Genomic DNA, 11,085 nt, shown 5'->3' with positions numbered 1-11,085 from the left:
TTGTGATTTTCTTGCAGAAGTGCCTGTCAGCGTTACTGAGACCAGTGGATCCAACTTTGATGCTCCCAGCAGGTTCTAAAGTGGACAGTACCACAGTGTCTGTGAAAAAGAGGTCAACATATGTCATAGAGAAAAATAATTACGCGTTAATTTCACATTGATGGCAATTGTGCGCAGAATCTTTAAAAAGCGTAATGAGGGGTCTTTAAGGTTGGATTTGTAGACTATTTATTTTATTTGCAGAACTCTTTGTTCAAAGTGGAGGCATGGGCATTTACATTTACATAACATGTGATGTCACTGCTTTTCTGTGATTCCAGAGTTTCTTGGGAAATAAAATACTACATGGCCTCGGTGAGTTGAACTTCTAAAAGGTCAAGTGATGCTCAAATCTAACCATTGTACCAGTCATTATTTTAATTTTTCTTTTAACCTTTTTGTAATACAACATGTCATAATATGATAGAAAATGTTAAAAATAAAAGTAAAAAACACATATAGACTATGCAAACATGTTTTTTCAGATGCAATATTAAATACAACACAATTAACTTTTATTAAAGGCAAAAAATAGCTTATGGATGTCAAATTTAACATTTCAATTCATACAAAAATCTTTGTATGAAATGTTAAATTTGTATCAACTATGTTAGCATCCTTCCAATTGCACTGCAGCACACTAACATAGATACATATTTTAAAACAAACGAAAAACTGTAATGTACTTACATGGTGACAAAAACAAACTACAGTAGTGGGTTAAATTACAACATGAATTAGAAGGAATTCTATTTACATATACATAAATATATATAAGTACTTAAAAAAAGCATGATAGTGTTTCCTTCATTAAGAGAAATTTTCAAGGTTTCTGCATACATTTAAAAAATAATAATTTAAAGTACAAATTAGCTCAGATTGTTTTCAACAAGACAAAAAAAAATGTTACAAATGCACAAATGTACAGTGTGGAGTATAAATAAATATTGCAAGTCATCTTTAAGATTTAAGCCTACTTTTTTTGCTTTCCCCCCATACACTGTAACTTTCATCACAGTCCAGATGACTGGGCGTCCTGTTTGGTAAACCGTTACGTTTTAAAATGTTGCTGCCTGTGGAGTTAACGTTGGGAACTGTTGTAGTTGATTTATCTGCTAAAATTATAAATCTGTTGAAACACAACATATATTATTAAACATGCACCAACACGCTGGGTGAAAATTAAAGTTAATAATAACAATAAATACACATTTAAAGTTTTCAGTTTTTACCTCCAACTATAACATGTCATGACTACATATGACCATTAGGTGTCACTATATACGCAATAAAAAACGTTCTTCTTGAGCAAGTTCTGAGCTGCATCAATACTTGTGTGTCTGACACTGTCAGCCGTAGTATACAACTGGAAGGGCAACAAACTTGATTGAGGGCCATTTGACTCATTTGCTACATAAAAAAATGAAATAAAATAAAGCGAAAAACAGAAATAAAAAGACAGAGAAGCCTTCATGCTGTCATTTATGTGTAATTGATTGTGTTCTCAAAGCAAACTATGTCTGCTATGTTTGTGAAGTTAATCCCCGATGAGCTCTGCAGTTAATGAGTCAGCAGTGTGGTAGTGACTCTAACGCACTATATACCTCAGCCCGACTGCACTCTACGACTTTAGCCGATCAGCCGCTGCATGGCTTAGCTGCTTTGGTCCCTAAAAATTTCATTTCCAATCGTACCACTGAGCTCTTTAGAATGGCCCATTTTTTCCACAAATGTTTGTAAGGGCAGACTTCACGGCTAGGTGCATGATTATGGAGACCCGGGGCATTGGGATGGAGACACCTGCATTCAAAGATTAAGAAGTCCACAAGTATAGTTTAGCTGCGCAAGCTGATGAATGTCCTATTTTTTTTATCACAAGGAAACAGGACCTGAACAGGTGCCTCCGCTCCAAAGTCGGTGGCCTCAGTGCTGCAAAAGCACTAAGTTACTGCTAAGCAAATAATTAACTTGAGTTCGAGCTGCCTTAACTAATTATCAGTGTGGCTGTTTAACTTTTTCATCCCCACACTAACTGAATTTAACATCTAGTTACATAAGGGTATCAGCACAATTCAGCTGAGGAGGCACAGTGACTCTAAGGCCTATCTGTAACACCAGTACTGGTGCCAGATACTTCACGGTGTTTAGCAAATAAAAAGTAAATAAATTCTTTATTGTAAGTACAGATCTCTCCTCAGGGTGTGTTTTACATCAAGGTGGTAGCTGGCTTGAGGATTACTTCTGCTGTGTTCAAAGATGACGTTGTTCACCTCCATTTGAATATCATCAATCTTAATTTTCCTGTAAGAGCACAAACAAATAACAGTTTAGCTTATAAGAAACTTATAAGAAAACTTCCATGATGATGAGGTAAAGTTAAATAGTGTTTATACCTGTTTTGGGCTTTGTTTAAAGCATTTGTCAGAGCCTTCACATACACAGAGCTATGTTCCTCTTCTTCCAGCTGACACTCATCTGTCCAGCAGTGACTCCAGAACACATCTGCATCCATAGGAATAGCTGCTGTGACAGCCCCATCACAGCCATCTGTCTCGAGGTGCCCATCGTCCGGGTTCATCCTGGGGCGCAGGGACAACTTAGGTACGTTGTATCTCTGGATGAAGAAAAGTTTGGGCTTGCCCGCCAACAACGGGCATCTGTTAGCATTGAAAAGACGCCTGACCTCGTTGATAGAAAATCCATTGCCAGTCGAATCTGTGCCCAAAAGTTGACTTTCTGTGCCACGGCTAATGATGCAGCACACAAAGCTATCATTTCTGAGTTTCTCCATCTTATCGAGAATATTTTCGAGAGCTGAAAACACCTCATCAGAACTCAGATACTGGTGGAGATTCACGCTGAAGCGAAGCGCCTTAAATGTTTGTTCCAATTTTTCTGAAGGAGTGAGCAAAGATGAAACGAGAATTTAAGCATCACCTTGACAATAATTTAAAAAGACAAATGTAGCTTTACATTTTTAAAACACAGATCAGTGGCAACCAAAACTACTGAAAGGGTAGGTGAACATTTATGATCTTAATACAATGATTAAAATGCACATTTTAACAGCAAAAACTTGCTACGTAAAAACCTGTTACGCAGTTATATGCAGCTGTAAGGCACTTTTAATTAAATTTGAGCTACTGTGCTACACTGTTTGTTTTTGAATTACACTAAATTTATGTTTCAGCTGTAGTTACAACAGACTTTTTATAATTATACTGCTACAATAAAACACACGTTAGGCTTATAAAATACAACACATTGCTCTTTCTTTCAGAAGCTCACAGCCTTTGAATTTCCCCTGCCTTCTAAAATAGCTACATTTTGACAACTGTTAATAAACCACAAATAAGTAAAATGAGCTTCCCTTTTCACGAAAGCTGCAGACATAAAAGAAATTCCCAAAGAAATACAAATCTGAGTAGCACAATAGTTTTCTTGTTCTTCTCCCATTAAGAATTTTTCTAGGATGGGGCTGGTCCCTCGTTTGGAAACTACCCAATAATACATCGAATACAGATAAGCGTATAACTGTAGGTTTATCCGGCGTACACAATGATGCATCAGCTTTAAAACCTACTACAGCATGTGGTGATCATCCTTTTATTTTTCTCCCCCAGCAGGATTATAAATGCACGACTATACCTCTAATTAAGGATTTCTACACTGTGATTTTGGTACTTCCGTTTAAGTAGAAAAGTACAAAGTGCTTTGTGTCTCACCTCCATCATTACCCACGCAGTCTATGATCACACAGTGTCCTCTGGGATTAGTGTTAAATTTATAGCAATCTGGCTGACTCTGAAATTCAAATGAGATTGTGGGGAAATGTCGTAAATGCAATTGAGTCATTCAACACTTGAAAATATAATCAAAATACTCAGAGAAGGAGGGGAATCCTCACCTCAGAGCTCGGCTCTAGGCAGGCACCTGATCGTGGGCTCACTCCTACTGCAAACAAAGAGTGATATGGTTAACAGAAGAAGAAAGTAAACACCAGGGCCAACAGGGGGTTTCCAGCTGTAAAGCCCCTGTGAGACTAGATATCAGTCTCATGGGGATGAAAAGGTATTTTGATTAAAAATATAGTCTTAGGCTACACATCTGTGGTATTTTGCTAGACTTACCAATGCGGCGCTCTTGTGTAACATGCTGTAGAGGAAACAAAAGAGGAGATATTTTTATGGTTTTAGTGGAGAAAACATTATGGGAAATGTGAACTAACATCTGCAAAGTGTCTCACTCACAGAAATTCTACGGGGTTGCTGCAGAGACAAATTTCGCTGCTGTTCAGGTGCCCCAGCTGTAAAAGACAGGCATATATACATACATAATGTCTCTGTGTTTGCTGTTCTATTGTTGTCGCTGTTTAAAGAAAAATTATCCTATTACATTTGAAACAAGCCAACACGTTAAATAAACAGCATTAAATTAGTACTGAAAATTGAATCTACCCTACTGCTGTGGTTGCAGGGGTTAAATAAAACTGAAATGCATTTGGATGTCATTTTTTCATGATCATAATCTTTTAACTTTTGCGTCAAAGTTGTTGAACATTATAACAGAGCACAGTCACAAAAAAAGTCCATCCATCCATTCATGTTATTAGCTGTTTATCCAGTTTTGGGTCAAGGGTTCCAGTCCCAGGTGAACAAGGGCCAAAGGAAGGCTACATTCAGAACAGGTCGTCACAAACTAAAAAAAGGTGTTTACCCTTAATACTGAGTTTTTGGTGAGGAAAATGTAATAAACTTCCTATTCTTTGCTTACTACACTCACCAGCCACATCATTAGGTACATCTTGCTAATACTGGGTAGGATGCCTTTTTGCTTTCAGAACTGCCTCCATTCTTCTCATTGGCATAGATTCAACAAGGTGAAGGAAAAACATTCCTCAGAGATTTTGGTCCATGACAACGTGATAGCGTCACACTTTGCTGCTAAGCATCAATGTGGAAAATCTCCCGTTCAACCACATCCCAGAGGTGCTCTATCAGACTGAGATCTGGTGACTGTGGGGGCCATTTGATTGCAGTGAACTCATCGTCATGTTCAAGAAACCAGTATGAGACGATGCGAGATTTGTCGTGTGGCGCGTTATCCTGTTGGAAGCAGCCATCAGAAGATGGGCACACTGTGGTCATAAAGGGATGGACATGATCCGCAACAATACTCAGGTAGGCTGTGGTGCCAATAAAATATCTCCCACACCATTACACCACCACCAACAACAGCACGAACCATTAATGCAAAGCACAATTGATCCAAATCCATGCTTTTTTATTATTTAAGCCAAATTTTGACCCTACCATCTGAACCATCAGAAAGTGAAACTCGGCAGACCAGACCACATTTTTCTGATCGTCTGTCGTCCAATTTTGGCGAACCCATGGAAATCACCTGGTGTGGTGTTCTGCTGCTGTTGCCCATCTCCTTCAAGCTTCAACCTGTTGCGCATTCAGAGCTCATCTGGGTACCTTGGTTGTAACGAGTAGTTATTTGGGTTACTGTTGCCTTCCTATCAGCTTGAAGCAGTCTGACCCTTGTCCTCTGACCTCTGAGATCAACATGGCATTTTCGCCCACTGGATAAGTTCTTGTTTTTGTTTCGTTTTCTGTAAACCCTAGAGATGGTGGCGTGGGAAAATCCAAGTAGATCAGCAGTTTCTGAAATACTGAAATAGATATTTGCATTAATTATGAGTGATTGTGAGTATCGATAGTTTCGGGTATGCTATACTGATGAGGAACATAAAACTTAACCCAGTTCTGTGTAACTAGTAGGGAAGTGTTTCCCACTTCTCACTGCATAACTGTTACAAACCTTTCTCGTGGCGATGCTATTTCAAGCCCTTCGGTATATAAAGCGAAAAGGGAAACACAGACTGACCTGAATTCTTGTAAGTGGTCAGTTTTTTGACTAGATCGATCCTGCCAATGTTTGTCAAGCAGTCCTCTACGAAGTCAAGTCTTTCTGGAGAGACTGAATCCAGCTTTTCAAGTTCAACAATGATATCCAGAAAACTCTGTAACACAAAAGAAATGGCAAAAGTGTCTAAAATGTTTTTGTTTTTTTTTAATTAATTAATTACTTAATTTTTTTTTTTTTTTTGGGGGGGGGGGGGGGTCCCATCGTTGACTGCACCATGTTAATAATAATTTAAATTACATTAAAATTACCATGTTAATGCTGTTAGTAATAAATCCCCACCCACATAAATTTGAAAATGAGTGAAAACAAGATCATGTCTCATTCATTTGGGGTTTTTGTTGTTGTTTTTACCTTTGTCTTCTCAAGCTTTTCACGAGATAATTTGCAGCTTAACAGGAATTTAATACTGTCCAAATCTTCAGTGTCCAGCTCCTCACTTAGTTCTGTCATCAATACTCTGCAGTAAGTGGAACAAACACTGTTAACTTCGATTCTTCAAATCTTTACAATTCATCAGCTCATCTTAAAGGATGTCTTACCTGAAACGTGGGACCATTTGTCTGGTCCTCTCCAAGTCATCCCTGTTGACTTTACACACCTTCCTTAGGATATCCAAACGCCCCAAACGCCACATGAGCTCTGCCAGAAACAGGTGAGCGTTTTGATGCTGCGTCACTTTTGATCTGAGCATCTCCTTCATACAAGCCACACTGTGGTCCGTGTCCAAGCTTTCACATAAATAGAAGAGCCTACTGCGTTCATTGCTGCTGAGAGCTTCCGCGATTTCATTTATAGCAAGTAGCTGAAATTGATCCGGAACAGCCATGTGGACTTTGGTAAAACTTTAAGAGGAGATGAGCCCTTAATAAAGAATTATAGTCAAAGCCTGTGGGTCACAATAATCACAATGTTAAGATCCACAAAAAGTCGTGAAAATATAATAAGTCATTGCTAATGGATAGTTATTAAATTATAGAGAGACCTTACCGAAAAGAGTCCTGCAACAAACACGTAGCAAAGCAGAAGAAGGAAAACTATAGAATGACGCACCGCCTAAAAACGCGAGGAAGGGGATTTACCAAATACTCCCCAACTTAAAACGAAACCAGCGAGGATCCGCTTAACAAGCAATACCATATAAGTAATTCCTGATTCTGTCCTTTTACAAAAACTGCGCAACGCACTCTGTCTAATCCAACGTAAAGCGAAAGCAAAGAAAAATAGCAGACCACACCCACAAATGAAGTCATGGCGGAAGCACGAGAGGTGTTCAGGGAATCCATCCTTCTTCTTTTTTTTTTTTTTTTTTTTTTTAAATTGAAAAAGCACAAAATACAGATATACAAATACAAAATAGCAAACACAATGTCAGGGGGTTCGTATAAAAAAGCAAAATAGACACAGTCTATTATAGAATCACATGATATTGAACAGGGAACATAGGTTTATGGTTTTGACAGCTTTTTGATTTTGAGAATGTTGTATGGTTTTAACATATTGTTTGGTTTCATTTAAAAAGCACCGAAAGGATGGTTTTGCGTTAGAAAATTTCGACTTATGTATATGAAATTTGGCCAATAATATCAATAAGTTAATCAAATAAAATTCGTTTGCCCTGTGCATGGGGTACTTAAAGAAACCAAACAATATTTTCTCGTAACAAAGAGAGAACTCAGAAAGGATAAAGGAAACAACAAAAACACAAAATTCTTGCCAGAAAAGATTCGTGTATAAGCATGACCAAAATAAATGAGAAATATCTTCCTTCACACAACTACAAAATGTACAGTTAACATCAATGTCCTTTTTATAACGTACAAGAAAAGACCTAGTTGGGTAAAAACGATGAATAACTTTAAAAGATATTTCCTTTACTTTGTTATTTAATAGAAATTTCGACGGTAAGGTCCAAATCTTCTCCCATTCCAAGTCCTGGTATAAGTTATTCCAGTAGGCGACAGCCGTTGGGACACAAGTTCTGTCTTTTTGAAACAGAGTTCGTATTTCACGGTTGTTTTTCCTCCTTACAGAAGGGAAACACACCTGACCGACATAAGTAACAGCAGGATCCAGTGGTAAAGGGGTCGAATCACTAACAAGATTTCTAAACAACATTAAGACCCCAGCAGGGATAGCATCAAACACTATGGCATATTCCTTTGGTGGAACAGGAAGACCATATGTATTCAAAAATTCTGAGTAAGAGAGTAAACCTCCAGCTGGATTTATAAGTTGTGCAACACGATGAATCCCATTATCAAACCAATTACTTAAAAACACAGATTTATGTTTGTATAAAATGTCTCTATTGTTCCAAATATAGTATCTATGTGGAGAAAATTTGTGTTTATAAATCAATGACCAGGAAAGAAGCATTTGTTTATGAAAGTTGGATAGTTTTAAAGGGATTTTATCGATATTGTAATTACAAAGCAAAAGAAAGTTAAGACCACCAATTTTTGAGAAGCTGTTGAGAAATGCTAGGAGCTAACTGGGCGCTAACCGCATCATTCAAATATATTGAATGTCGCAAAGAGAGGAAGTGACGTAAGATTTGCGCATGCGGGGTACCGATCGGGTTTCCGGTACGGATCGGGTAGTGACACTACCCATTGTTTCTGCGCATGCGCCCAACACGAAATGAAGTAGCGAACCGTCCTACTTTTGTGAATATTAGCCAGAAAAATACTCTGACGGGTAAAATTAAGTGCCAAACCATCCTACCTTTGTGAGTGTGACCTACAAGCATACTAACAGCTAAAATTTAGTGGCAAATCGTCCTACCTTTGTTAATCTCAGCTAGAAGCATATTTTAACAGCTAAGATTTAGTGATAATGTGATGGGCAAAGTTAAGTGGCAGACCGTCATACCTACTTAAATTTGTGCTGGAATTACTCTGTGACAGCAGAAATGTACATAAACTACTTAGGGTAGGACGTTTTGCACCTTGCAAAATTGTGCAAGATTGCTATTGTTTTGCCTTTGCACGGTGTGGGATTTTCTACTTTAAAACTATATATATATATATATATATATATATATATATATATATATATATATATATATATATTCTTTTGCGGCTATTTTGTTGACGTACTTTTTTTGTTTACATACTTCACTGCAGAGGTATGTGCCACCGTGCCTAGACCTGCACATGTAAAACTTTCGACATCTGCCACTAAAGAAAATATACTGTCTGCAGATTTTTTTTAAAAGCACTGAAAAATATGGAATAATCAGGACACGAATATGGTTCACAGAGAACCTAGTTCTTCAGCTACAAAATTAGATCTAAATGCGGTGAGGGTGTTTTCAGTTAAGGTTGACTTCTGCGAAAAGTTTACAGTCTAATTTATGACGAAACCCCCTTTAACTGTCAGCTGCAACCTTCCACACGCCACTCAATCGTTGTCGGCTGCATCGACCCCAACGTAGGGTTACATGTCTTGGGAGGTGCACCTCATGTCATTTAGAAGGTTGCTGCGAAGGGTTAAAGGACTTTTCGAGGTTACATTGTAAGTTATGATGCAGATTTCCCGCGGAAGTCTAAATCAGGCATAGCTGTGGTGCTGAGGTCAGTTACAACTCTGTCTAATCCAAAAACAGACTCAAAACCTTGTTTTTTCTCACAGGCCTAAATTTAACTGTGTTTAACTCTCTGTAAAGTGTTTTTGCTTCTATGTTAAGCATTTTGTTTTTTACATACAATTAAATGTGCTATATGAATTTGTCATTGCAATAGATTTTTTTGTTTTGTTTTATTGTTTCTTTGTTTTTACCAGAGAGAAAATACATTTCTCATACAAGCTGGAAAAAATATAAATGTATCACTTAACTGGATCATAATTTGCAATAACCTGACTTTTTCCCTTAGCAAATAATCTTTTTGGCCGTTTGAACGCCTATGACTGCATTTTCCACAACAAAGTGACATTAGTTCATTCTTTGGATTTTGTGTGTATCATGCTGTGTCATGCTGGGATAGTCGTGTGCTGAGAGATTTGAGCCTCACGTTAAACACTGAACCACTACGGATGATAATCCTGCTTCTCTGTCTGTAAAATCTCTCGAGGTTCAACCAGAAGCCTGACTGAACTCTGTAAAAATAAACTCTTTAGAAACAGCTTCCTGTCTAACACCTTTCACCCACTGAGTGTTGCAGCAAGGGGTAGGTGGACCCTCATACTGTGGAACAAAACAGTCATGCTTGCCCTGTTGCACAGAGGCAAATCTGTGTCAGAGGCAAATATGCTATAATAAGTCCCTTTATTATTCATACATTGTCTGGTAACATTATGTTTAAATTGTAACAATTTAAAGTTAATTTAATGTAATTTAAATTATTCTTCATTAAAAATTAAACAGCAAAGCTCTGAATATTTGTTTAAGTTATGTATTTGCTATGCTGGTTTTACTACATTTATTAAGCTGTATTTATTCTGATTTCACAATAGTCTTACCTTCTCTAGATATATGCTTTGTCATGCTGTATTGTTTTACTGAGCTGCATACCATTCAGCTATTTAAGATATCACATCTCATATATTTGTTCGGTTTAATTTTTTAACTGCTGTAACAACGGGATATTAAATTCTTATCTTAATCTTTTTATCTTTTCTTTCTTAAACAGATTCAGTGGCTTATGGTGGGTTTCAGACTCTGAAGGGATAATCATACACATTTAAAAAAATAAATAAATAAATAAAATAACGGCTATCTGTGGCAATATGAGCGTGTTAAACCATTGATTGTAACTTTTCCAACGGGCTTGAACGCACCACTGCTACTCCCCCTGCAGGTCGCCGGAGATTTCTGCTTACCAAAGCTCACTGAGTTCCGCTCAGCCTGGCCAATCGTGTCTCGCTGTGCCTCAGCACCATCATTGCAGTGTGGAGAGATCATACGGAGGTACTGCTGGCGGAGCGAGGGACCATTTGAAGAAGGGAAGATACACGACCTGGGTGACCGCTCTGACCAAACACGGTTCCCGATTCCCCAAAAGAGCCACTGTGTAGCATCACTATAACCAGCTTCAGTTCGAGTGAGTATTGAATTTACTATTACAAGAGGAAGGATTTTCCAGGTAGTCGCAGACCGGGGCTGCTGCTGCT

The 11,085-nt window shown here is 37.9% G+C and overlaps 2 protein-coding genes across 6 annotated transcripts in view; one reads left to right on the top strand and one right to left on the bottom strand.

Annotated features, from left to right (window-relative positions):
* Nucleotides 1-211: 211 nt before the first annotated feature.
* LOC146556922 (CASP8 and FADD-like apoptosis regulator) lies at nt 212-10,928 on the bottom strand. Of its 4 annotated transcripts, none has more exons than XM_085250241.1 (10): nt 10,795-10,928; nt 6,513-6,612; nt 6,325-6,430; nt 5,932-6,067; nt 4,290-4,345; nt 4,170-4,194; nt 3,947-3,993; nt 3,765-3,843; nt 2,433-2,934; nt 212-2,340 (listed from the first exon to the last, which is right to left on the bottom strand). In XM_085250241.1, exons 1-10 carry the CDS (start codon nt 10,874-10,876, stop codon nt 2,211-2,213), a joined length of 1,263 nt encoding a protein of 420 aa, XP_085106367.1. In that variant the 5' UTR covers nt 10,877-10,928; the 3' UTR covers nt 212-2,210. The 4 variants fall into 4 exon arrangements, with proteins under 4 accessions (XP_085106367.1, XP_085106364.1, XP_085106365.1 ...); XM_085250238.1 differs by having other exon boundaries at nt 6,513-6,859; nt 10,795-10,890; XM_085250239.1 differs by lacking the exon at nt 10,795-10,928 and adding an exon at nt 6,961-7,229 and having other exon boundaries at nt 3,947-3,990; nt 6,513-6,859.
* Nucleotides 10,879-11,085, top strand: part of LOC146556921 (hyccin 2) — a 52,373-nt gene continuing 52,166 nt past the window's right edge. For both annotated transcript variants that reach the window (XM_085250236.1, XM_085250234.1), the window contains exon 1: nt 10,879-11,015. The gene's annotated coding sequence lies outside the window, so the exon portion shown is untranslated. The remainder of the gene's footprint in view (nt 11,016-11,085) is intronic.

The sequence above is a fragment of the Mchenga conophoros genome, linkage group LG16 (genome assembly GCF_057382185.1).
Source record: "Mchenga conophoros isolate Kocher_MC1m ecotype Shallow Benthic linkage group LG16, M_conophoros_male_GT1.1, whole genome shotgun sequence".
In the NCBI taxonomy this organism is placed as follows: Eukaryota; Metazoa; Chordata; class Actinopteri; order Cichliformes; family Cichlidae; genus Mchenga; species Mchenga conophoros.
This window is presented reverse-complemented; position numbering and strand designations above follow the sequence as displayed.

What these genes read in the sequence shown, in the direction of transcription:
- LOC146556922 (XM_085250238.1), bottom strand. Translation starts at nt 6,799, where the DNA reads ATGGCTGTTCCGGATCAATTTCAGCTACTTGCTATAAATGAAATCGCG. An exon ending in GCCTAGAGCCGAGCTCTGAG is followed by an intron (nt 3,844 to 3,946) that starts GTGAGGATTCCC and finishes TTTGAATTTCAG; the next exon opens with AGTCAGCCAGATTGCTATAA. An exon ending in CTGCGTGGGTAATGATGGAG is followed by an intron (nt 2,935 to 3,764) that starts GTGAGACACAAA and finishes TCACTCCTTCAG; the next exon opens with AAAAATTGGAACAAACATTT.